At 44.8% G+C, this 25,944-nt stretch overlaps 1 protein-coding gene across 1 annotated transcript in view; it reads right to left on the reverse strand.

The window, feature by feature from the left end:
- The window catches only part of GPC6 (glypican 6), a 710,861-nt gene that overhangs the window by 162,412 nt on the left and 522,505 nt on the right, over positions 1-25,944 (reverse strand). Inside the window, exon 4 of the mRNA XM_035116478.2 lies at positions 10,211-10,376. Within this exon, the coding sequence (XP_034972369.1) occupies positions 10,211-10,376 (166 nt within the window). The remainder of the gene's footprint in view (positions 1-10,210; positions 10,377-25,944) is intronic.

The raw sequence follows: 25,944 nt of genomic DNA on the forward strand, positions 1-25,944 counted from the left end.
CAGCACCTGCAAATGAGTTTCTCTTTCCCTCTTTTTTGGCAATGCTTTATAGGAATAGCCATCTCAGTTTCCTTGATCACAAATAGGGTGGGGGACATTTACAGAAGACATTTCTGCATAGCTATATGGTGAAACACCAGGAAGGAGTCAGCCAACAGAGGCTCATGGGTACAAAGAAATTCATAATTTAGTTTTCCCCAAGTCACAGTAATACTATGTATACAACACACTAAGATTATTTAAGGCTACCTGCTCTGATAAAACCAATGGGAATTCTGCCATTGGTGATAGGATTGCATCCACAGATGGCTCCACAGGTAATTCAGATACCTCTGAATGTGGTTTTTAAAAGCCAACCTTGTGATTTTTAAAAAAGTAATCATCAAGCAGGAAAACATAATATTTGGGATGTGGATTACACGCAGTAAGCTGTGATTGTCAAACCACCTCCGATACCGTGGAAATTCGGTATAATGCAAAACGTAGTATAATTTCAATAAACTGCTCTTCCTTAAAAAGACTCTTGCAAGCTTCAGCATTCAAACTGAAACATCACTAGGAAAATGAATGGACTACTTGGCAATATCCCTTGGAAAATAGCTGGGTGGAAAAAGTGGTAATGGTACTTCATCAAAAGACTCTATGTTACGAATAAAGGTATTTGCAAACTGTTTAGAAACTAGTGAAAATTTCAGGTCACCCTGAAAGGCATCAGAATTGCAGTCAGCCAATTTTTGGTGCATTTGTTTACATAGCAAAATCACACACATGGCGTTTTCACCTCCAAGTAAAATATTACACTACCTGAATTAAATGCTAACGGGCTGGAAAGCTATCTACTCCCAATGGAGTTTTTTAAAAATAGTTCTAAAAGCTCCTTACATATATAGTTTCCATTGGGCAAAAACGGTTGTTTTGCTCCAACTATTATAACTGGACCCGAAAGAGTTGTTTTACATATGCATGGTGAAGTAAATCATATGCATGGTGAAGTAGTAGTATAAACGATACATTCATCTTCTATAGCATCTGCTTCTGAAGCAAGAATCCAACTGCCTCCAAAATGTCAAAGAATATCTACCTCCCTTTCTTCCTACCTTTCCAGCACAAACCTAGGCAGGTCTACTCAGAAATAAGTACTGTTGAGTTCAATTGGGCTCACTCCCAGATGAATTGGCATAAGACAGGACTGCAGCCATAATGTTCTTATTAGATTGAAGGAATGTATGATGTGACTAGGAGTGCCTGGCGTGCTATGGTCCATGGGGTCACGAAGAGTCGGACACGACTAAACAACAACATGATGTGACTTATGTTACTAGTCATTTTAGAGGACACAGCAGGACATTTGCTCCGAGGGGCCTGTTTCCTCAGTTCTGGTTGGTATTGGGCTGGTATATTGCTTTCAGCATTCTCTAATGATGGGTTATGGTTGTGACATATAGCTGCACATTTAAACAGAAAATTGTTTTACAGACTGCAACCCTGGGCAATTCTCTTGGCTCTGAATGGCACAATATCCCATGTCTCCAAAGAAGCAAGAATGTTATACAAAATCCAGCCTTTCATTACCAGGGTGGAAAAATATCTCCCCTTCCATATTACTGAAGAGTAGGTTAAAATTTGGCCAACTGACATTTCCAAGTAAATGGCTTGGGCCAAACATGCCCCAATATGACTATTTGTCTGCACACAGATCAAGCCAGTCAATTTTTTCCAGAATGTTGAAGGACTATTTGAAATCACAGTAAGCGAAGCTCGGGGAGAATCTATGCCACAGATCTGCTTGATCTGAATTTGGAGATGCAGCTAAGGTGCTAGACAGATGTTTGAATGCATTGATGGGCCAACAAACAAAGTGAATCCTGAAAAGGCAGAGATGTTTAGTGTTCCAAGGCAGACTGTTCTGGGCAGGATTGCAATTCCCTAGAAGGAGCAAGCTTGTAGCCTGGGGGGTACACCTAGATTCAACATTGACACTTGAGGCCTAAGTAGCCTCAGGATCTAGGAGTGCCCATTTTCAGCTCCAGTTGCTTCACCAGCTGCAGCCCCTGTTGGGCAGAGATGACTAGGGCACAGTGCTCCAAGCTCAGGTTGGATTACGGCAATGTATTCTACATGGGGCTGCCCTTGAAGACACCTTGGAAACTTGAACTGGCCCAAACTCTGACATTTCAGTGCTTCAGGCTGCAGTTTTTACTGGGAGTAGGGATAGAAGAGACGTTTGATTCAGTTACCTAATTGACATTTTCTGAAACAATACAAGAACCAAAACTCAGCTGCCCTTTGAAATTAGCACTTCTCTGAATTTTGCAATGCAGTTCTCCAGCCAAGTAATGTGCACAAATGTGCACTTACCAGGATAAAGCGTGCATAAAAATGCATATATAAGTGAACATATATTAGTGCAGGAAATCCACAACAGTAGCCTCCCCAATAGGTGAACAACATCCATTTTACCCTCAAAGGGCCTGCAAATATTTATGTATTGTGTATATCACATATCCAATCTTCTCATTATCACTGAAACTTCCTACTTGTCAGAGGCAAGGCCAGGATGCCGATACCCATTTTCAGCCATTAATACTCAGCAAAGTAGCAGACTAAAAAAAACAAAGAGAAAGTAAACGCTAAGCCACTTTAGTTTGTAGATGTTGCTTCAAGCACTATCCTTGAAATGCAAGGCAATTTAGGGATAATTCATAATTGCAAAATGTCAGCATTTTGATTTGTAAGCAAATGAAAAAAAGAAGTGTTTCCAAAACATAATCATCCATTTTAAAATAAATTACTTGAAACTCTTGGGAATGAGACTGATGAGCTAGAGCATTCTCATCTTTTCCCACTGAGCTGTTGATACCCCTCCCCCTTTCCTACAGACTGCTTCAAGGAAGGATAAAACAAATGAGAAAAATAATTGTAACAGAAAATAATTAACCAATGAATCAAAATGTAGCTACAGCCTCCTGCTACATATGAACACTTATGCTATTGAAAGCAAATTTTCTATTGACAGTTACACAATGGACTCATTATCGGAACCAAATACTGGCACCTCTGTGAATTGTATACACAAAGTATCAAATGTGGTAACAATAATAATAATTCAACAAAACAAAACAACAACACCACAAACTGGCTAGTCAATATGAAACCAAATTTACTGGAATAATAGCTAGAGTAGAGATAGGCTAGTAACCATTCAAACAACAAACATACTAAGGTGCCATGTGGCAAGTCAAGACCTGGAAATACTGAGAACATGGAATGGATCAAAGCAAAACTATATCTAAACAAATTACATGCACAGTAAATGTTATAGAGACTGGATTAATGAACCGTTCAACAAGTAGCGTGAGTCCAAACACGGAACGGCAACCCCATGCCACCACAACGGAGAGGGTAGCACAAAGGAGAAAATGAAAAATGTTCAAAGCCGCTTATCAAAGATGAACTGGATGGAATGTTCTTCAAAGGGTCTTGAGTTGGAAACCCAAAGCTGTGTGCATGGATCAATCAGGAGAAGACGAATCAAAGCCACCACCCTGATGGGAATAACACAGGTGGGTGAAAGAAGACCTGTCTTCCGGATATATTACAGGTTTCGCTACACGCTTCATCAGTCCAAAGAGCCAATCATACAAAACAGTTTACTCAGGATAAAGAAGATATAGATGTAGGTGACATTTTGCAGTGGGGTGAGATCTCAGAGGCTTCCTGACATGGCAATGAGAAAACAAAATATAGTTCAGCTATTACCTGACATTACTGGCATAGCCTGCCTCTCTTTGTGGTGGTGCAGATTCTGCCCACTACTCCTGGGTGATATAATGTTGCTGCCACCCACAAAAATCTGATGGTTGGAAAAGAAGAAATGTTTCTCCTCTCCCTTCTGAAGTTGCCTCCAGATTGTAGAGATGGAGTAGAATGTTTAACAGCCCCCCCAGGGGCTGATGGGAGTTGTAGTCCAACTGGAGGGGAGGAAGGGTGGGAGGAGCTGGAAGAGTCTAATGATTCTGGGGAGGTTTCCAGTGGGTTCCGATGGGCCTCATCTGCTCTCTGCAGGGGACACAGAGTTGACCAAAGAGAAGGCTGTAAATGCAGAGTCAGATTCTGGACAGAGACCAAGCAGGGTGATCTCATACAAAAGTTGCAGGGACCAGAAATTGACCAATTAGCCTGCTCCTGAAGTCTGACATGGAACTACGAAGAACCCACCAGTTCAGAATAACTGTAAAATGGATTGTTTTGGGCTCTTCATTTCAGGCAATTTCTTGTAGCAACTAGGAGATTTGGGGGGGGGGACTGGATCATGTACAAAACCCGAGTAACAAGTGCACATTTCTTGTTCGATAAAAATCATCTGAAAAGGCCCCAGATTTACCTCACTGTGACTGACAATGCAACACGGCAAATGTGACATATGAAATCATCTTGGGAGAGCCCTTCAGAGCCAAAATGACTGACATGCTTTGAAAGACATCTCTCATGCTTTGAAATTCTTTTCGGGGAAATGATTTCATAATTGTTTCTTGGAGGCCATGTCTGTGTTTATCGTTGCTCTTTCTTTCTCAAACACTCAGCACACTGCAGAGTTAGGCTGCTAATTTATGAACACTGACCTGGAAGTGAGCTCCATTGAACTCAATGAGGCTTACTTCTCAGTAGCCATACACAGAATTGTGCTGTTAAACTGGTTTAATAGCTATTATCTCTCACCAGAGAACCGTGGCAACTGTAGAGGAACAGGTGAGATGGCTGGAAGTTTCTAACAAGGAATGTCAGTACCTTTCCCTGCGGGGGACACAAGGTCTCTAGTATGCTAAAGGTGCTGGGAATTGTAGCTCTGTGAGGATTAAGGTACAGTTCCCAAGATTCACTGGGGGTGCATATGCTTTGAATGCATTTTAATTACATGGTGTGTACTCAGCCTTTGTGTTTCCTATAAAACCAAAATATCCATACCTGCCAAGTTGCTGTCGGAGAAATAAGGGACCGGGCCGGAAGTAGCAGACCAGAAGTAGCGCTGCCGCCATTTTGGAACTGGGCGGAGCATGCTCAGAAGTGACTTTTGATGCTGCTTTGCCCAGTTCCAAAATGGTCGCCGCGCCAGAAGTCGCACTGCAGCCATTTTGGAACTGGGCAGAGCAGCATCAAAAGTCACTTCTGAGCATGCTCCGCCCAGTTCCAAAATGGCCGCCGCGCCAGAATAAACCGGGGAAAAACAAAAAAATCCATTTTTTCAGTTAAGAACAGCTGGAAAAACGGGGATTTCCCGGAGAATGCGGGAGACTTGGCAGCTATGAAATATCTGCCTCTTAGCAGAATGTAGCATAGCAGAGCATCTAAGAAAGCTCGAATTCAGAGGCAATTTAATGTAATAGATACACTGCTATTAATAGGAAATTAAACCACATGGAGTTGGACCCAGACATTTACAGAAGGGAATCTAACAAGTGTTCTTGTCAGAAGAAATGGGAAGGATGATTTTCACTGATTTCCCCATTCCCCAGGGCCAGTCTCCCATTCTCTTCCAGAGGTCCCCTAACCATCGGAAGTAGCTTTTCAATGAGGCATAGGAAGCTACAGAGAGAAGGAAGAACAAGGAAAAAATGGTTTCCTCCAATGAATAGGGTTCCTCTCACTTCAGTTCCAGAATTCAAGTATAAATGAAAACACATTGTTGCTGAAACACTCTTTATCCCATACATACTTGCTTGAGTGGCAGGTTTTAAAGTCTACCACTAAAGGGCAAAGAAGGAGAGATAAACTCCTCCTGTCCTTCAAGAGATATAGAAGCAGGAACCTCCCATTCCATCAGATTCTTCAGAAGCAGCTCAGAGTGATTCTGAATTTCTTGGGAAACATGTTGGGAGTGAAAGACCTTCAGGATTGCGAATGGCTGGCCACCCACTTCTTGTGATGTGGACCAATCAACATATTGGAGATAAGAGAGGGAGAACTTGTGAAAAGCATATTAGCAAGGCTTATTCTGAGATGAGGCATCCATTCTCAAGCTAAGAAAGGTCATTCTGAATCAAGCACTCTAAGCATTGAGACTGGAAGGATAGGATATCTTGCTTTTAAGTCCCTGGGGTTGTTTTGGTGACAAAGTTATACGCTAAATTTGAAGGAAGGAAGGCTAGTATTGCTGGAGCTGAAAATGCATTCTGAGCAGGATTAAATTGCAGCAGTAATGTCAAACATTCTCAAAGTACGATTTTCGGGATTCTTTGTAGCCTGCAAACAATGGCTGGCAGTCATGGCAGTTAAGAGTGGCCTAAGGCAGATACAAATTATCCAGAAGGTTTATATACACTTCTGCTTGTATCCAGTTAAGTCATACTTAGAGTAAACCCACTGAAATCAATAGGATTTCGATAACATGTCAGTTTTGAAATCCTGGGCGCACGGATCACCTCCATGGGCCCAGCGTGCACGGCTCTTGCTGCTGCTGCTGCTTTCTCCTCCATCCAGCCATGCTCCACCTTGCCAAGCTTATCTCCTCCCCAACCCCGCCGCGGCTCCACACGCCCGAGGCATTCAGGAACAGAAACCGCCACACACACACGCTCTCCCCCGGGGCGGTGCCCACGATGAAACTTCTTCCCGGAGTCAGTTTCACCTGGGCTCCATAGCCCCGCCCACGTTCCCACTTTGTGTCCCCTCCCCTCCCGTGCCTTGGCCCCGCCCCTGAATGACCATGGCTCCCCCCCCCCAGTTTTGATCCTGGGTATGCTCCTGTATGAGGACAAAAAAATCTATAAGAAAGGAGAACTGGGAAGCTTGCCAGTCTGTATAGCAGAAGCTTTCCCAATAATTGGAAGTAAAACCATCCGAAAAAATGCTGGATAGCTCCCTCCCCCACTTATTTGCAACTTAGGTTTTGGTACTTACAAAGAAAAAGTAGAATGAAAGGGGGGGGGATAAAACATTCAGTCACATTTACCCAAGCAAAGACTACTAATGCACAACATTATATATTATTTTCTTCACGCATGGTTCTCGACACAAGCTCCAGAGGTAAAATTGCTCATGCAGCCTATCCAATCTTTCATAGCTCAGCGGTGCTGCATACTTCTGCTTCTTCATTTTAATTTGGCTAGTAAAAGTTATGTAGTGTTTTGTATGAAGGGAATTGCATATGGTGTTTGTTATTAGAAGAGGCTTGACAGCTGTCTGACAGAAGTAGCCTGCCTGCAGTTCAATCCTCAAGGTGAGCTATGATTCACCCCCCTCTTTTGAAAACCTGCCGAATGTATGATTAAACAGAATTCCTTTTCCCAATAGGAAAAACACACACACCACTTTGCTTTACTACAAAGTTATCTTTGTAATTCTCAATGAAATATTTTGTATCGGACAAAATATTGTTTTTATTACACCACCAGTTTACACAAGGGGTAGTCAACCTTTTTATACCTACCGCCCACTAATGCATCTTTCTTGATGGTAAAAATTTCCTTACTGCCCACCAGTGCTCAATGGAAGGAGGATTCCGCCCATCTAGAATCCTGAAACGTCCACTAGTGGGTGGTAGGGACTGGGTTGACAACCCCTGACTTACACAGTACCTTAAGGAATAATTGAGAATGCCCATAAGGGAGTGGAGTTCATTTGGTTCCTTGGTACCCCAGCATTAAAATTCAGATACCGTTTCTTCAACCAGGAAATCTGTTTCATCCATTCCATTTGCTCTACAGAATCAGGCACCGTTGTGCAAAAACCCCTCCCAAATATACTGCCAATTAATTAAATAAATTTATATCTGTGATCTATTTTGTTGGGTGTGTACCTGGGAACTCACTGCTCATCATGGCTCATCCCAAAACCTGGCAGACAAGACTCTTGCATAAACCTCACGCCTGACAGTTCCAGCATCAGTAAAATGGTTGTGTAGAAAAAGTAGCACACTCTTCAAGAGTTTTAAATGGAATGGTTGAGGGAAAGAAGGCGAAAAAAGGAACAGTTTGGGAAAAAAACAAACCCTTACACAACATTTGCAACATAGGAAACAGAGGTTTATCATCAAACTATTTGGAACTGCTAAAATGAAATGATAAGGAAGGCATTATTTTAGGAGGCTGTATGTGGAGAAGGATGTTTAACGATAGCAGTAAATAACGAAGTTATGCATTATACATTGTTATAGTATTTTACAGTATCTAGCGATATTATATTGTGCATTATATATTAGTACTAGAAAGTATTCTTACATGAATTTTTTAAAAGAAAGAATATACAGTAGAAGCACCACCACCCTACCTATAGTGATACAAACTTGTTTATTCATCCAGCCATCAACTCCAGTCATTTGTGGTTTTTTAATTTATTTATTTTTTTACAAAACCACATGTAATAATGGCATGAATGCATGTGTACATACTCATTTACTGACTTTAGTACTAGATTAGATTAGATTCCACATTATGGGGGAGGGTGGAGCCTATACATATACAACACCTTTTCATTCTATAGTTCTATAGTTGTGCCCCCAAAGATGTGGTTGGTGATGGGGCCATGACAACAATGTGTCTATGGTCACAACCCTGTTCTTCCCCTCCATGTGATTGTAACTGAGTGGGCTGAACACTTTTATATTCTTTTGTCTAGTGTGGTGAAAACTTCATATTGACCCTGCTTATTATCAATGCAGTAATTTGTCATTGGATGAAAGAGAAGTGTGCCGATTTTCCTCTGGTTATTGAATCTCATGCAATTCACTTTACATAATGATGTGTGTCCAGGAAGGGTGTGTCTTGGGATAACTAAGAACATCAACACATCTCGACTCATCACGTTCATTTCTCCCTCAACTACCTTTGAAAAGTATATTTTATATATGTTCCTCAATGTGCCTGCCCTCTGTTCCATTTTTCATCCAGCCCCCTGTATTTTCCACACAGTCTGTAAACCCAACATAACAATACTCGTCCACCAGGGTGTGTTTTCTGCCAGAATTAAGATGTGAAGAGCTCTTCTACATTTTTGCTTGTCCTTCACAGCAGAGTTCTGCCTCGTTGCTCATTGTGCGTTTGTTTTCTTCCAAGGTATTCAGTGAAAGGGAATTATTTCAAAAGGAGGCAGAAAGATGAAACAGGCACTTCAAGAAAATTAATTGCTTTTTTGTGACAAGGGGAAGAAAACCACTCGACACCCAATGGGCTTTTTTTTCGAATGGGAAGACATCAGATATTTGCTTTGTTTCACTAATAAAGTGCTTTTTATATTTTATTTTAAGAAACCCAAAACCTATCACCCTATGGTGGCACTCAGTCAGGTGAATACGACTTTCAGATCAACTTCTTTTATGTTTCCTTTTTCCTCATTATCTTTATTATGGTTACATTTTGTTGCATCTCCTCTTCCCACCAATGATTTCTGGATGGTAGGCAAAACAAAAAAAATCTTTTGGGAGGGCACAGAGCTACCTAAATTGACTTACAGCAGAATGGCCATCTAACTGAAATGAAGTTTCCCGTTTTCTTCTTTATGTATCAGCATGATGCCTTATTATTATTCTGGGCATGGAAGGAGATAATTTGGCATATTTTTAACTCGATGCCTTATTATTATTCTGGGCATGGAAGGAGATAATTTGGCATATTTTTAACTCGAGTTATGGGGCTGATAGTTTTGCCTGTCACATCGATGGTTCCCAGAGCGTTTCATTCCCCCAATCATACTTGACTCAGGGAAAAAACGAACCAAGGATTGTGCTGCCTTCATATTTGCAGATCAGCTTGAAGCAGGATAGCTTTAATACAAAGTGTACTCTCTCACACAATTTCTCTCTCTCCTGCTAGGCTTGTTGCCACAAACCCAACCCTAACATTTGCAACATACTTCTCTCTCCCTCTCCCTCTCCCCCCCCCCTCTCTCTCCCTCTCCCTCTCCCTCCCTCTCCCTCTCCCTCTCTCTCTCTCTCTCACACACACACCTATGAATTTAGGAATTTCAACATCACATGACAATGTGACACTGAGAGAGATTTAATGAAAACAGCTCCAAGGCAGAACAATGATTGTCCCCTATAAACCGCAGAAACTTTGATCGGAGAATGTGAGTGACAACCAAACGAAGGCATTCAATCGCTATGTCCCGTTTTCAATTTAGCAAATGCTGAACTTTTCTGAACTTCTCGTGGAGTTATATAGATTAATGGCTTCCTCCCGCCTCCTCCCCTCCCTGCCCCTCCAACTGTTCTTACCTACGAAGAGATTCCATTCTGTATCCAAATCAGCTTGGTTTGCAAGGCAGCCCTTCATTACGTTGAGGCAATAGTTGTTGCAAGGTTTCACAGTGGGAAGTCCCCGGCAGTAAGGGCAGTAAAGCATCTTCATTAGGGCTCGGATGCATCCCGGGGTAGGGCTGACCTGCAGAGTTTAAGGGCAGGAAAAAGAAAACAAAGGAAGTCAATTTCCTGTGTCTATCCGGAAATCTGATAGGTGAAAAACGCAGCCATCGGGCAACAAAACTGCAACTGGCAATGCATGACAATTGCTTAGCACTTAATGATAACTTTTGGTGGAAGCGCCACTTATCTTCAAGTTTTTAAAGCTAGTATAGATATCAATGATTCCAAAGAACAGCACACACACACACACACACCCCGCACCAGTTGGCACCTGTGATATTTAGACAGGGAGTATTTCAAAAGATGTGCTTGAATAAAGAAGCAGCAGGCTTGCACAGTTAGTGATGGATAGACCAGCCTCTTTTTATGTATTTACTCCACACCATTTCATATTAAGTAATGATTTTTTTTAAAAAAAATACCTCACCCAAAAGTTAGCATTTAATTTTTTTTAAAATGATCTTCTCTGAAAACACACACAATATACACACATGCATTTTTATTTTCTTCTTTTAGTTGAGAACTATGTCAGATCATTCAAGAGGCATAACAATATATGATGATAATGATGATGATGATGATGATGAATTTCAATTTATATACTGTCCTTTATTAAAAGATCCCAGGGCAGTGTACAATATTAAAACCACATTATAGAACATCAATAATAAAAACATAATAAAAAAGCATACTGACAGACAGCCTAATAAAATATAATAACAGTCCTCTTCCACAGACTTTTACAGGCCAAATATTATTTTATAGCCATAGGCATTTTTGCCTGGCACTAAAGACATGTAGTGATGGTCCCAGGTGAGCCTCTGCAGATGGATAACAACATTCTGATCCTCACATTCATCTGGGAGTAGCGGATCACGTCAGTTTATACAAGGAATGAATTCCTGGGGAATTCCTGGGGACAATTTCCCCATCTTTGGTGATCAACCTTAGCTGGTTTTGCCACCCTGTAACAAGGTTTCCTCCTCAGTGAGAAGTGGCTTTGTGACTTTTTTTAAAAGGGAAACTCAAAAATTATCACCTAAAACTCATAACCCCACATAGAAGGCAAATATCAACAGATGTACTTTAGTCCATCATTGCATCTCCATGCCAGGAAAAGCTGTTCTAGCTGAGTTTCTGCTTGCTATAGCCTTTAGCAATAAAAGTGGTAGCACCCTGACAATACCCTATTTGTTGTTGTTATTGTTATTCCAACTTGCGCTTTGCTTTTTCATATAAATATGCCCAAAGTGGCGCACAATAAAGTGTAAATCAATCAATAATTACAACACACACACCCCCGGTGGGAGACTGCTTTGACCCTCCTCCTCCATGGCAGGAGAAGGAGCTGGCCACTGAAGCTATGCCACGCTCGACTCTGTGCTTTGCCTCTCTGTGTTGGAGATTTCCCCCCCCCAACCCCAACCCCTAAAATATAGGGGGGGGTGTGCAACAGTGCTCGGTCCCCAGGAGCTGGTGCCCCTGTTGGTCAAGAAATGAAGGGTTTGTGTCACCTCACTACAATGAGAAAGGTCTTCCTTCTGAATTTCAGGCAGCAACTGTGGCTACAAGTCCCTGCTTCAACTGCTTGGTTATAAAGCTCCGAATGGAAGCGGCAGTCTCCATTTCCAAGGTCTTATTAAATTATTCAGGGCTAAACACAGTGACAGAAGCGACTATGTGCTGAGTTAAGCATGTGCTGTTAGCTTTCAAGTGAGCAGCTCAGCTCTTTCAGCTAAATTAAATGTCCCCTGTCCCCCTATCTGGCCCTTAGATATAACATGGCTAAAGGAGTGCTACTGTATGAACCAGCCCTATGTTGGCTTTTAAGGGGGGGGGGGAACATGAGAATGTAAAACAAACCTGTTGGATCAGGCCAATGACCCATCTAGTCTAGCATCCTCTGTGGCCAACCAGATAACCTGTGGGGTCCTGCAAGGTGAATTGAGTGCGAGAGCACTTTGCCCACCTGCAATTCCTTTCAGCTGGTATTCAGGGGCATACTGCCTCTGACTTTGGAGGTGCCAACCATTGTGGCTAGTAGCTGCTGATAGCCTTGTCCTCCCTGAATTTGTCTAGTTCTGTGGAAAAGGCATCCAAGTTGGTGGCCATCAGGAGCAAGCTCCAAAGTATAACCACACACTGCATGAAGGATTACTTTCTTTTATCTGTCCTAAATATTCCAACGTTCCATTTTATTGGATGTCCACGGGATGTTCTTGTATTATGAGAGATGGAGAATTTCCACCCCTCTACCCACTGTCTCCATGCCATGCATAATGTCATAAATGTCTATCATGTCTCTCTCTCACACACAGAGAGAGAAAATTAGCACATTAAATGTTATCATCCACATTTCTGTTTTGGGGAACCATAAAGAAAGCTCAGCCACAGTCCCTTTCCGACAATATTGAACCTATTTTGGTTTGTGTTTACTGGGTTACCCAATCATCTCTTCCGCTCCATATGCTCCCTGTGTTTCTTTGACTCATTATCTTAGCAGAATGCAGTCGCTTCCCGCTGACTGTTCTGCAAATATTAGGGAAAGCACATGCCATTTAACAAATAATGATGTTCTGAAAAAAAAGAAGTCCCTATCTTCTTTTTCTTTTAAAACCGAATTTGCTCTCTGCTTGACACAACGTTTTCACTTTCACATTGATGATCGCTTATCTCTCCCAAGTTCAGTTTGTTATTGCTGCTTTTGTTTAACAAGCCGCACAACGACTTATCAGACTTGCCATTTTCTATGCTGTGGAACAGCTAGGGTCTGATCTAGAGAAATGTTCCTCTTTCATCTTGCAAGGCTAATCCCCGACTTTCAAAGGGGAGATGCCGTTCTCGCCTCCCAACATGTAACTGAGAGTTTCAATTTTGCAGTATACAAGAAAGCTTCTCCCTTCACAATTTCCAGCTTGCTTGCTTTATTAGTCCTGGTCTCCTCTAGTTGCACTGGTGTAATTGAACAATGACCTTGCTTGTGTCCTGCTCCACCCAAATGAGCCCATTGTGGTGTAGATGACATTTGGTGTATCAGTCAGCGACTTAACTAACTCCTTTCACTGTATACATTCACTCAATGTTACAACTCTGGGTTTGCCAGCTAGTGCTCAGTCAAAATGAGCACATGTACATGCTTCCAAATACCACCTAAGTTGCATTCATATTTTGAGGTTGATTCCTGACAAGACAGAAGTACTGTTTTGGGGGGGACAGGAGGCGGGCAGGTGTGGAGGACTCCCTGGTCCTGAATGGGGCAACTGTGCCCTTGAAGGACCAGGTGCACAGCCTGGGAGTCATTTGGACTCACAGCTGTCCATGGAGGCGCAGGTCAATTCTGTGTCCAGGGCAGCTGTTTACCAGCTCCATCTGGTACGCAGGCTGAGACCTACCTGCCCACTGACCGTCTCACCAGAGTGGTGCATGCTCTACAGTGGTACCTCAGTTTATGAGCACAATTGGTTCCGGAAGTCTGTTCATAAACTGAAGCGTTCATAAACTGAAGCGAACTTTCCCATTGAAAGTAATGGAAAGTGGATTAATCCGTTCCAGACGGGTCCGCAGAGTACTCAACCTGAAGTGTTCATAAACTGAAGCGAACTTTCCCATTGAAAGTAATGGAAAGGGATTAATCCGTTCCAGACGGGTCCGCAGAGTACTCAACCTGAAGCGTACTTAACCCGAAGCATGGGTGTAATTGGTTCCAGAAGTCTGTTCATAAACTGAAGCATTCATAAACTGAAGTGAACTTTCCCATTGAAAGTAATGGAAAGTGAATTAATCCGTTCCAGATGGGTCCGCGGCGTTCGTAAACCCAAAATTCCTAAACCGAGGTGTTCGTAAACCGAGGTTCCACTGTAATTATCTCTCTCTTGGACTACTGCAACTAATCCAGAATGCGTCAGCTGGTCCCTGAGGACTGGTTATTTTTAACTTGCCATATTAGTGATTTAATTTCATCAGTCATCACAGGTTGTCATTTGTCAACAGATACTAGCAAGGGGGAGCATGAGTCAAACAATTCATTATCATTAAAGTGGACATGGTACAGCATAGTTCACTTGCCACTTTCTCCTGGTGAATGGAAGGTGAAAGTGCAATATGCTGAAGTCTCTCGCTGGGTTGAAAGCTCTCCCTTAAAAGCAGTAAGTGAGCAGGCCTTAACTACTCGTGATACTCACAAACACTCAGGCTTCAAATAGTCCATTGCTACTGCAGGTGAGTAATCCCCATATGGCAGTTTTGAAACACTAAAGGCTTGAATGGGGAAGTGAAAGACATGTATTTGCTGCCTTTTATGAGAAACCAAGAGCAGGAATAGTTTAACAAATAGGATTTGCGTATGTGTCTCTGTGTTTGTGCACATGCTCATGCATCATTATTTAATCAACCCTCCAGAGTCTCTCTGCTCACTTATGAGAGTGGAGAAGAAACTGCAGACATCAAAGCTGAGAGCAGTCTATTCTGGGAGCCAGAATAGTATACATAAAAGGCTATTTAAATAATTACTTCATTTAAGCAGGATCCCATGATAAGAATCAATAGCTGGGCCACTGATCTTGCATTAATTTGTCCTCACATTGTCACTAAATCTTGTCACAGTCACACTTTCTTGACACCTCAACCTAACCTTGATCATAACCTTAGCTTCAAAATAGAAGCTTGGAATAGACTTTACTTCCTAAAACTTGTGTTTGTCTCCTGCAAACGTCTCAGTCTCATAGAATAACAGAATTGTGAAATTGGAAGGGACCCCAAGGGTCATCCAGTCAAACCACCTGGACTACAGGAATCTTAGCTAGACCATACATGACAAATGGCCACCCACCCAACCTCTGCTTAAAAACTTCCAAGGAAGGAGAGTCCACCACCTCTCCTGGGAGTCTGTTCCTCTAAAAAAAACCAGCTCTTACTCTCAGAAAGGTCTTCTTGATGTTTAGTCAGAAACTCCTTTCTTGAAACTTGAATCCATTTGATCTGGTCCTATCCCCCAGAGCAGGAGAAAACAAGCTTGCTGCATCCGCCATGTGACAGCCCTTTAGATATTTAAAGATGGCTATCCTATCTCCTCTCAGCCTTCTCTTTGCCAGGCTAAATATACCCAACTCCCTCACCAGATCCTCATAAGGCTTGGTTTCCAGACCCTTGATCATCTTGGATGCCCTCCTCTGCACACGTTCCAGCTTGTCAATATCCTCCTTAAATTGTGGTGCCCAGAACTGATCACAGTACCCCAGGTACGGTCTGACCAAGACAGAATAGAGTGGGGCTATTACTTCCCTTGATCAGGACACTGTACTTCTGTTGATGCAGCCTGGCCTGTGGAATTGTATATGCTGACAACGAACGCAAGTGTGGATCATTTTGTAGCTAAAATGGTAGCATCCATCAAACAGAAGGAGGTATCAGCGGGTTTAGGAGAGCCTCACAATATGCAGAAGTACAAAGCAACTTCTTTTTTTGCCGGGAAAACCTTATTTGAGAAGAACTGAGAAACCCAGGGAGGAATGAGTGTGTTCAGTGGTTACAGAATGCTCTGCAGCAAGAGTGACTAGCTAGCAGCCTGCAAATCAGATCCACCTCAGCGAGCTTCAGGAATTGACTTGCCAGCTCCTATAGATCACATTGCAAGATGAAGCTCTGCCCGATCTTTAGAGAGGGACTCTAAAGAACATAGTGCTTTATTTCTCAATCCAAGGGCTAAAATGGGGAGATAAAATTCCCGTCCCTGCTTTTTAGAGATTGTCCAAATCCATAGACTCTATAAACCAGAGGTTCAAATAGCTGTCTGTGGCTGAAAGCCCTTTGTAAACATGCTGCACTTTGACGTTCTGAATATCAGGGCTTCAAAGTGCAGCATCGCCAGATGTGGACTGCACCCGCCACCTGCCAGATTTGGCCACCAGGGTAGGGGAGATTAAAATATGGCCCGCCAGTCACAAAATGTCCTCACCCCAGCTATGGAGTCAACAGATTACAAACCCCATTCAACCAACCATGAGATAACTGCTGGCTGCCATGGGCAGAGTTGTAATCTACATTGCAGTGTTCCTTCATACACATTATACTGAGAAATTGAGCATTGTGGAGTGGTCCTAAGAGCATCTTAAATCTACCAGCCCTTTCTGTATGCTGTATAATTAATTTCACTGCATCTATTAAAACCCACTCATTTTGTTCTATAATACTATGTGGGATATGAGCCAATATCTTATTCCGTTAAAGAAATAACTGTTTTCAAAAAAGATTGCACATGTACACAGATAATCTTTTAGTACATTTTATGCCTTTTTTATGACAACCGTTTGTCAAGGAACTAAAAATATAACTCATTAATTGCACTCTCTTCTACAAAGGAAAGTCCTTTAAGTGCATAACTCAATGTGATGATCTCATTAAGACAAGAATGGCTATTTATCAAACTCAGTATAATTTAGTTATTATTTTATCATACTTAATAGAATTCATAGAGCTAGGACAATGTATTATATGGATGTAACTAAAGCCTGGGAAAGTATATATATATATACTTTGATACTTTAATAATTATTTTCAAATATTTCGGTGATTGGAGAGGAGATCCTCATTTTTCAGCTGCATTTTATTTTTTAAGAAACCTTGAGTGACACATAAAAACACTAGCATTTTAAAAGTACTAGTTTATGGGTTGTAGCCAACAAAGTCATTCTGTTAGTGCAATGACTTTCACTTGTGCAACAGGACTTCATTTCCCTCTTCCCCCCCTTCCCCCCATGAGGAGAGAAGAGGAAGTTCCAATGCGCAGAAAGGAGTTCTTGAGCTAACAGGATGGCTTTTTTTCAATATAACCTTATGTTTTGGAAAGTATCCCCACTCACCCAACCACTCCTGGATCTCCCCCTCTCTCTTTCCTATGATTATCTCAGAATAAATGAAATAACATTTTTAAAAAAATACCCAGAAAAATAAAATAAAAGGGTATGATGATCAACATTTTAATAAGATCAGAATTATAGTTTCTATTTACAAACTACATTGCAGAATGATAATTCACCTAAGCCCCAATAGGAATTATTCAGAGAAGAGGAAGAAGTGCTCCAACATTTTTGTCCCTGTCAGCATTGAAATATACTCGGAGTCAAGAGTGAATTTCATGCTCTTTATTCAGCTCATAGTCATCAAGGAGGAGAAGAGAAGACGAATGGCTCTTTTCCCCAAACCATCTGCTTATATACATTATTTACACAATGGGCCTTGCGTGATTGGCTACTTTAGGGCTACACCTGTGGGCCAATTATATTGTGGATTGACTTCTGCCTGCAGCCTGATTGGCTGCTCCTACAGGCCAATCAGGTAGCAGATTCACTTCTGCCAGCCGCCTGATTGGCTGCTCCAGCAGGCCAATCAGGTTGCGGATTCACTTCCACCTGGAGTTGGATTGGGTAGCTCCCGCTGATTCTGAATCCTATTGTTCTAGGATTCAGCTCAGTACATAACACCCCTCCCCTCTAAGTTACAGTCCTGCCCGGGAAGTTGCATTCGTAGTCCCCAAGGTCTGCTGGCCGCCTCCGTGTGCGTTGTGGCCTGGGGTGTTCCTTGGTCAGGGGTTCTGGTTCTGGCTCGTGTTCCGAGGCTGCTGGCTGTGCCAGGGCTGTCTGGTCTGGCGCCACTGAACCACTAGGTTGTAGCTCTGGTTCCGGTGTCCTTCCAGCCTCGGGGCGCCCCTCTGTGCCTACTGCTTCTGCTTCCCCTGCCCACCCCTCTCGCTCTACAGGCCTCACTGCCCTGCTGTCCCCTTGGGACCCCTCTGTCCCGCTCTCCTCCCGGGTTCCTCCTGGGAATCGTCGCCGTAGCTGGTCGCAGTGGCGGCGCCAACATTGCCCCCCTTCCGTTAGTACCTCGTACGACACGGGACCGGTCACCTTGGTGACTGTGGCGGGTACCCATGCTGGGCCTGCCCCAAAATTCTTTGCATACACTGGGTCCTGGGCCACAAATGTCCGGGGGTTCCTGCCTTTCCCCACCACTACCTCATCCTGAGCTCTGTCGGGGTGAAGTCGGTCCAGTCTAGTTGCAAGGCGCCGGCCCATTAGTAATTCAGCTGGGCTCCGGCCCGTCGTTGTGCTTGGGGTGCTGTGCTGTGCTAGAAGAAATGCGGCAAGGCGGTATTCCCAGTCCCCTTGTGTCATGCGGCGGAGGCTGTCCTTGGTGGTCCGCACCATGCGCTCCGCTTGGCCATTGGTGGCAGGGTGGAATGGTGCTGAGCGGATGTGGCGGATGGCGTTCTGCGCTGTGAAGGTCTGGAACTCCTCTGACGTGAATGCGGTTCCATTGTCCGAGACGAGGGTGTCAGGGAGCCCGTGGGTCGCAAACAGCTTACGTAGTACCCGGATGGCTGCCGCCGTAGAAGTGGATGGTACCAGTGCGACCTCCAGCCATTTGGTGTAGGAATCCACCACTATGAAGAATGTTTTTCCCTGGAAGGGGCCAGCGAAGTCCACGTGCAAGCGTGACCATGGATGTCGGGCGGACTCCCAGGGCTGGACTGGGGCCCTTGGGGGATCCGGGCGGGATTCTTGGCAGGTCTGGCAGTGTTGGACCCAGGCCTCTATCTCTCTGTCAATCCCCGGCCACCACACATAACTCCTGGCAAGGGCCTTCATCCTCACTACCCCTGGGTGTGTCTCGTGTAGGGCTGTGAGGACCCTTTTGCGGAGGGGCTGGGGAACAACAACCCTGCTTCCCCATAACAGGCACCCCTTGTGGGCCGACAGTTCATGTTTGCGGTTTGTGTAGCCAGCGAATTCTGGCCCGGGGCTGCTGCTGGGCCATCCTCGCCACACCCAGTCCAGGACCCGGGAGATGACCCTATCTTTTGTGGAATGGTGCGCAACTTCTTGTGCCTGAATGGGTCGGTCGGGAAGCAGCTCCAGGGTCATAACCTCTTGCGCAGGCGCTGGGTCGGGGCCTGTTTCTGGTAGTGGTAGCCTGCTGAGGGCGTCTGCATGGCCCATCGCCTTCCCAGGGCGGTGGATTAGTGCATACTGGTAGCCGGCAAGGAAAATTGACCACCTGAGGACACGTGGAGACAACACTTGGGGGGTCTGCTTCTCAGGGGCAAACAGGCCAAGCAACGGCTTGTGGTCAGTCACTATGGTAAAGGGCCGCCCGTACAAGAAATCATGGAATTTTTTTACGCCCTTCACGATTGCCAGACCCTCCTTGTCAATCTGTGAGTAGTTTCGTTCGGCTGCAGCAAGCGTCTGGGAGAAGTATGCCACCGGCACCTCTCTTCCATCCGGGAGTTGGTGTCCCAGGACAGCGCCGATGCCATAGGGAGAGGCGTCGCATGCCAGCACCACTGGCAGCCTCTCGTCGAAGTGTGCTAAGACCGAGTTCGAGACGAGCAAGTCCTTGACTGCCTGGAATGCGGCCCTTTGTCGCTGGCCCCACACCCAAGGGGCCCTTTTATCTAGGAGTCTGTGTAGGGGCTCCGCTACCGCTGCCTTATGGGGAAGGAAGGCATGGTAAAAGTTCAATAGTCCCAAGAATGACTGAAGTTCGGGCTTGCTCTTGGGCGCTGGGGCCTCACAAATGGCCCGTACCTTGTCACCGGTTGGATGGACCCCTTCTGCATCCACCTTAAATCCCAGAAAGTCCACCTGCGGCACTCCCAGTAAACACTTTTCCCGCTTCACCTTGAGGCCCGCCGTCTGGAAACGGTGCAGGACGGAGCGGAGGCGGTCCTCAAATTCCTCTGGTGTGGGCCCGGCGATCAGTACATCATCGAAGAAGGGGGTGACGCCAGGAATCCCTTTAAGGAGAGAGTCCATTAGATTCTGGAATATGCCTGGTGCCACGCTAACGCCAAATTGCAGCCGCTTAACTCTGAATGCCCCTCTGTGCGTCACAATCGTCTGAGCCTCTGCTGTGGCTTCGTCCACAGGCAACTGTTGATACGCTTGGGCCAAGTCCAGTTTGCCAAAGATTTTTGACCCAGCCAGGGTGGCGAGGACATGGCTGACCACTGGCACTGGGTATGCATGGGCCGTGAGAGCCTTGTTTATGGTGCATTTGTAGTCTGCACAGATGCGGACCGAACCGTTAGGCTTGACGGGTGTGACAATTGGAGTTTCCCAGGGGGCGTTGGGCACCGGCTCCAGCACTCCTTGCTCCACGAGCCGGTCCAATTCCTCGTCTATGCGGGGTTTCAGGGCGAACGGGACCCGGCGGGCCTTGTGCCTGATGGGTCGTACAGCGGGGTCTAGCTGTAGGGCAATGGGGGGTCCTGTATATCGTCCCAATGCCCCATCGAAAACCCCTGGAAACTCTTTGCATATGGCGTCCACGTCCACTTGTAAGCTAGTGCGGTTCACCCCGGTAACGGCTAGCCCCAGAGGTCCAAACCATGCCAGTCCCAGTAAGCTAACGTAGGGGCCCTTAACTACCAGCAAGTCCAATTGTTGCTTTCGCCCTCGATATTGCACCCTGAAAGTCCCCACCCCCATAGTAGGGACCTTACGTTTCTGGAAGTCCCGGAGGGTGAATGGGGCCGGCCTTAGTTTGGGACCCCCATTAGGGCACAGTTCCCTTAATGTTCGGGCCGAGATTATGGATAGAGTTGAACCCGTGTCCAGCTCCATGCGGCATGGGGCTCCCTCTATCTGTACCTCTATATAAATTTTCTCTGTGCTGGGATGGGGCAACTGGAATACCTGGTAGTCCGTGATCTCCGTCGAGTTGCCTTGGTGCATGGTGCCGTGTGACCTGGGGCTCCTGGGTCGGTCATCTGATGCTTGTCGACGGGTGAGTCGAGCCCGACACACCCGGGCGATGTGTCCCAATTTTCTGCACTGCCTGCACTCTGCGTTGCGGAAACGACAGGTCCTCCTCTCGTGGTTCTCCCCGCAGCTTGCACAGTTCCCTCCTTCTCGTCGAGGCTGCTGTGGTGTGTGTGCTGCTTGAGTGCGCCGCTGTACTCGGTGTACTTCCTCCCTGTCAGATTCGGATTCGTCGGTGAGGTCTTCGTGGTAGACCCTCGGTTGGGATGGCGGGGCCGGTCATGCCTCTTGCGTTGACCTCTCGGCGGCTTCGGTTGCCAGGGCTTCCTCCAGAGCAATCTGGAACGTGAGGTCTTTTTTGGCGTAGAGGCGTCGTTGCAACATCTCGTCCCTCAGGCCACCGACGAGGCGGTCACGAAGCATGTTCTCCAATTCTGAGAAGTTGCATAACCGGGCGGCTTGGCGGAGGGAGGTCACAAACCCAGTTATGGTTTCCCCCGGGGCTTGCCGCTTTGCGTAGAAGGCATTTCGGCAAGCTACCACCGAGGGCTGTGGTGAGAAGTGCTCCTTCAGCCGTTCCATTATTGTTTTGTAAGAGACGGTAGCGACATCTCTAGGTGCAAGGAGAGCCCGGGCGATTTCAAACGTCTCCTCTCCACAGACGCTGAAGAATGTTGCCCTCTTCATGGCATCGTTGGTGACTTCTTTCGCTTGCAGGAGGAAGTTGAAACGGGCGGCGTACCCTTCCCAGTCTCCTGATGCTGGTTTGAATGGCGAGAAGCTGCTGTCGGTTGCCATTCTGGGTTCCTTGGGTCCTGGAGCTGAAGCCTGGATGCACGGTGCGATGCAGCGGTGCAGCAGGTGGCGGTGCTGCGGTGCAGTGCGTGGTGGCGGTCAGCTCAGCAGGATCCCATCCTCATCGCCAGTGAAATATACTCGGAGTCAAGAGTGAATTTCATGCTCTTTATTCAGCTCATAGTCATCAAGGAGGAGAAGAGAAGACGAATGGCTCTTTTCCCCAAACCATCTGCTTATATACATTATTTACACAATGGGCCTTGCGTGATTGGCTACTTTAGGGCTACACCTGTGGGCCAATTATATTGTGGATTGACTTCTGCCTGCAGCCTGATTGGCTGCTCCTACAGGCCAATCAGGTAGCAGATTCACTTCTGCCAGCCGCCTGATTGGCTGCTCCAGCAGGCCAATCAGGTTGCGGATTCACTTCCACCTGGAGTTGGATTGGGTAGCTCCCGCTGATTCTGAATCCTATTGTTCTAGGATTCAGCTCAGTACATAACAAGCATCATCCCAACTTTTCTGACTGGGGAGGAAGGTTTGAAGGGGGAACCAACATATATTCAGCTGAACATGTACAGGATGCTCCACATGGATCAAGAACCATGAACAATCAAGGCTTCCAATTGCCTGTGCACATTCAGTAGGACAAGTGTAGGTTCTCACTACAGTGGTACCTTGGTTGTCGAACTTAGGCTGTTCTGGGAGTGCGTTCAACTTCCAGAACAGTTCGAAAACCAAGGTGTGGCTTCCAATGTGGTTTCCTGCAGTCAACTGGAAGCTGTGTTGGATGTTCGGCTTCAGAAAAACGTTAGGAAACCGGAACACTCACTTCCGGGTTTGCGGCATTCGGGAGCCAAAATGTACGAGTACCAAGGCGTTCGACAACCAAGGTACAACTGTATAGAATTTCCAACCTACTAACTGAGCCGTATGTTCTTTACCATCATGTGCATCAGCTTCTGAAGTAGGCAAGAGCTGGATCAGATTCTCTTGTGTCAATATATATAATTGAAAACCAGTCTCCATATGCCATGAAAATTCTAACACATTACACCGAAAGCAGTTTTAAGCATGTTACAAAGCACAATTTAGTTTGAATGGTTTGTGATACCCTATAGTAAGAACCTGCTTCCCAGTTTCTCCTTGGAATTACAATATGGTGCTATCTCCATCTCTCTTTCAAGGGCTTGTCATTCAAACCCCAAGTGCTCCAAAGTGGCAATCTAAATTTTGAGACAAAAGGCCTCAAAGACACAGCAAATATACCTTTCTCATCCGCATTGCAAACAGCTCATCACACCCTATCACAGCTGATCACAAAACCCAAATTCTTGCTTACATATTAAAATACTAACTATCACACCAAGGATTTATTGTCAAATTATATCATGCAGCATCTTTGCGTCTGCCTGTCTGTGGAGAGGCCAAGACCTTTTGTTCACTCAAGCAATGGTTTTTCAGCTTGATGTATTTTCACCACCCCACCTGAATAGCTTGCTGATGCAAATAGGACCCCGTGCGCTAAAGGTCACTTCTGAAAGCTGCCGAAAAGTTAAGCAATCTTTCAGGATGAAAGATGTGCAAGCGCAAGGCAGCCCGAGTCAGATGCAAACAGCCAGACATAACATGTATTTCATTGTTAAAACTTAGCTAATGTTATGAACTTTAATGTATGAATTTGGTATGGTGTATGTCCTGAAGGGCGAGGGAGCTCATTATATTTCAGCATCTAGGAAAGGGGAATGGAAGAATGATGGGAGCAGGGGGAGAAAGAAGCGTGTGCACGATGAAGATAAGGCATCACTAGATTTATTCACAAACTCTAACTGCAAGCTGAAAGAAAAAACATAATTATTTTGATGAGCCACACCCACTGCCAGCCATCTTACCTTTGAAAGGGATGCTTGGGTGAAGATGCTTTGCCCTGAGCATCCCTTGCAGAGATCGCCAGCGCACCTTCAGGAAAGGTGTTCTGACAGTCCTCAAAGCATCTTCATCCTGGCGCATCCTTTTGAGAGTCACTGCATGAATATCAGATACAGTGGAACCTCGGTTGTTGAACACTTCGGAGAAGCTTTGGAAGTCAAGTCAAATGCCGACAGTCCAGAAGTGAATACTTCTGTTTTCGAGTGTGCCTCAGAAGTCGAACGGCTCCCGAGGCGCGTTTCTCCATTTTTTAAAATGGATTTTGCCGACCGGCAATTGCTCCTCGGTTGTCAAACGTTTCAGAAGTTGAATCGTCTTCTGGAATGGACTACGTCCGACAACCAAGGTTTCACTGCACTTTTTTCCATCTTCTAATTTGCATAGTGGGCAGTGGCAGAGTGGCAAAGTTCACCCCCAGCGTGGATTGTTCCTTGAAATAAAAGAAAACACTTGTGCTCGGGCCCAATTTCAGCCATGTGAAACTACCTTTTCTTTCTTTCTTTCTGTCTTTCTTTCTTTCTTTCTACACCAAAAAGGGGGGGGAGCAAAAATACAAGCAAAACAGTGATAAAGGCAATATTAATTATAACTCAATAAAGCAAAAAGCGGTCCTTAGACTATAGACCTGACCTCCCATCCATTCTTTATTTCAATTATCTATTAAAGGTAAAGGTAAAGGGACCCTTGACCATTAGGTCCAGCCGTGACCGACTCTGGGGTCGCAGCGCTCATCTCACTCTATTGGCTGAGGGAGCCAGCGTACAGCTTCCTGGTCATGTGGCCAGCATGACTTAGCCGCTTCTGGTGAACCAGAGCAGCATACGGAAACGGCGTTTACCTTCCCGTCGGAGCGGTACCTATTTCTCTACTTGCACTTTGACGTGCTTTCGAACCACTAGGTGGGCAGGAGCTGGGACCGGGCAACGGGAGCTCACCCCATCGTGGGGATTCGAACTGCCGACCTTCTGATCAGCAAGCCCTAGGCTCTGTGGTTTATTTGTTGCCAATACACATTTTTATCTTAAATTAACTAATTATTGATTTATCTTTAGTTTCATATCTTTCTTAAATCTACTACTAAAGTTATTCAAATGCTGCGACAGAGTTTAAACTAATTTGTAATTGTTTTTCAAATAAACTTTGAAGACTTCCCATTTTGAGATAAATTCCTGTTTAGGATTGTTCTTTATTTTTTCTGATAAACTATCTAACTCTGCATAATCTGTTAGCTTTTGGGTCCATTCATGGATAGAGGGGATTTCATCACTCTTCCACTTTGTAGTGATAGGAACTCTTGCTGCCACTGTGGCATATAAAAATATACTCTTCATTTTTTGTAGGCTATCCAAATCTGTGATCCCCAGAAGATAAGGTTCTGGTTTTCTCTTAAAGGAAATCTTCATCATTTTTTGTATTTCTAAGTAGATACTCTCCCAAAATGCCTGGATTTTTTTTTTTTTTGCATAGCCACCACATGTGATAGAAAGTTCCTGATTTATCCCCACACCTCCAGCAGTTACTTGGAATACTTTTATACATCTTTGACAGTTTCCAAGGTGTTAGATACCATCAGTGTTGCATTTTTAGGAAGTTTTCTCTTAAGACATAACAGTTTGTGAATTTCCAATTATTCTTCCACAAATTTTCCCACTGTGGCATGGTTATTGAATACCCAAAGTCTTGTGACCACTTAACCATGGCTGCTGTGACCTCCTCCTCCTTGACTTCCCAGTCAAACAAACAAACAAACAAAATGTTATTGCATTAGCCGGTTGGCCATAGCACATAAAGGATCCAGGCGGTAACCTACTGCTATTATGCAGAGAATGTATCAAATACACTCGCAAAACAGCGAATATAAAACCATGCTATATAAGACAGAGTTTGGTAAAAACTATGACAAATCATGTGGGTTTTGTCCGTTGCAAAATGTTTAGAGAGATCCGAGGCTAGAGAAAGTTAGCCTGTCAAAAGGGCCCTGAGTTTCAGGGGCTGCAAGATATAGATGGCCACTCCGCGGGTAACCCTGGGGTTAGCATCCACCAATAGAAATTTCATGCGGTCATCTTCCAAGGCAATAAGCGGTGGAATTAGTAGAAG

Source organism: Zootoca vivipara, chromosome 4 (assembly GCF_963506605.1).
Source record: "Zootoca vivipara chromosome 4, rZooViv1.1, whole genome shotgun sequence".
In the NCBI taxonomy this organism is placed as follows: Eukaryota; Metazoa; Chordata; class Lepidosauria; order Squamata; family Lacertidae; genus Zootoca; species Zootoca vivipara.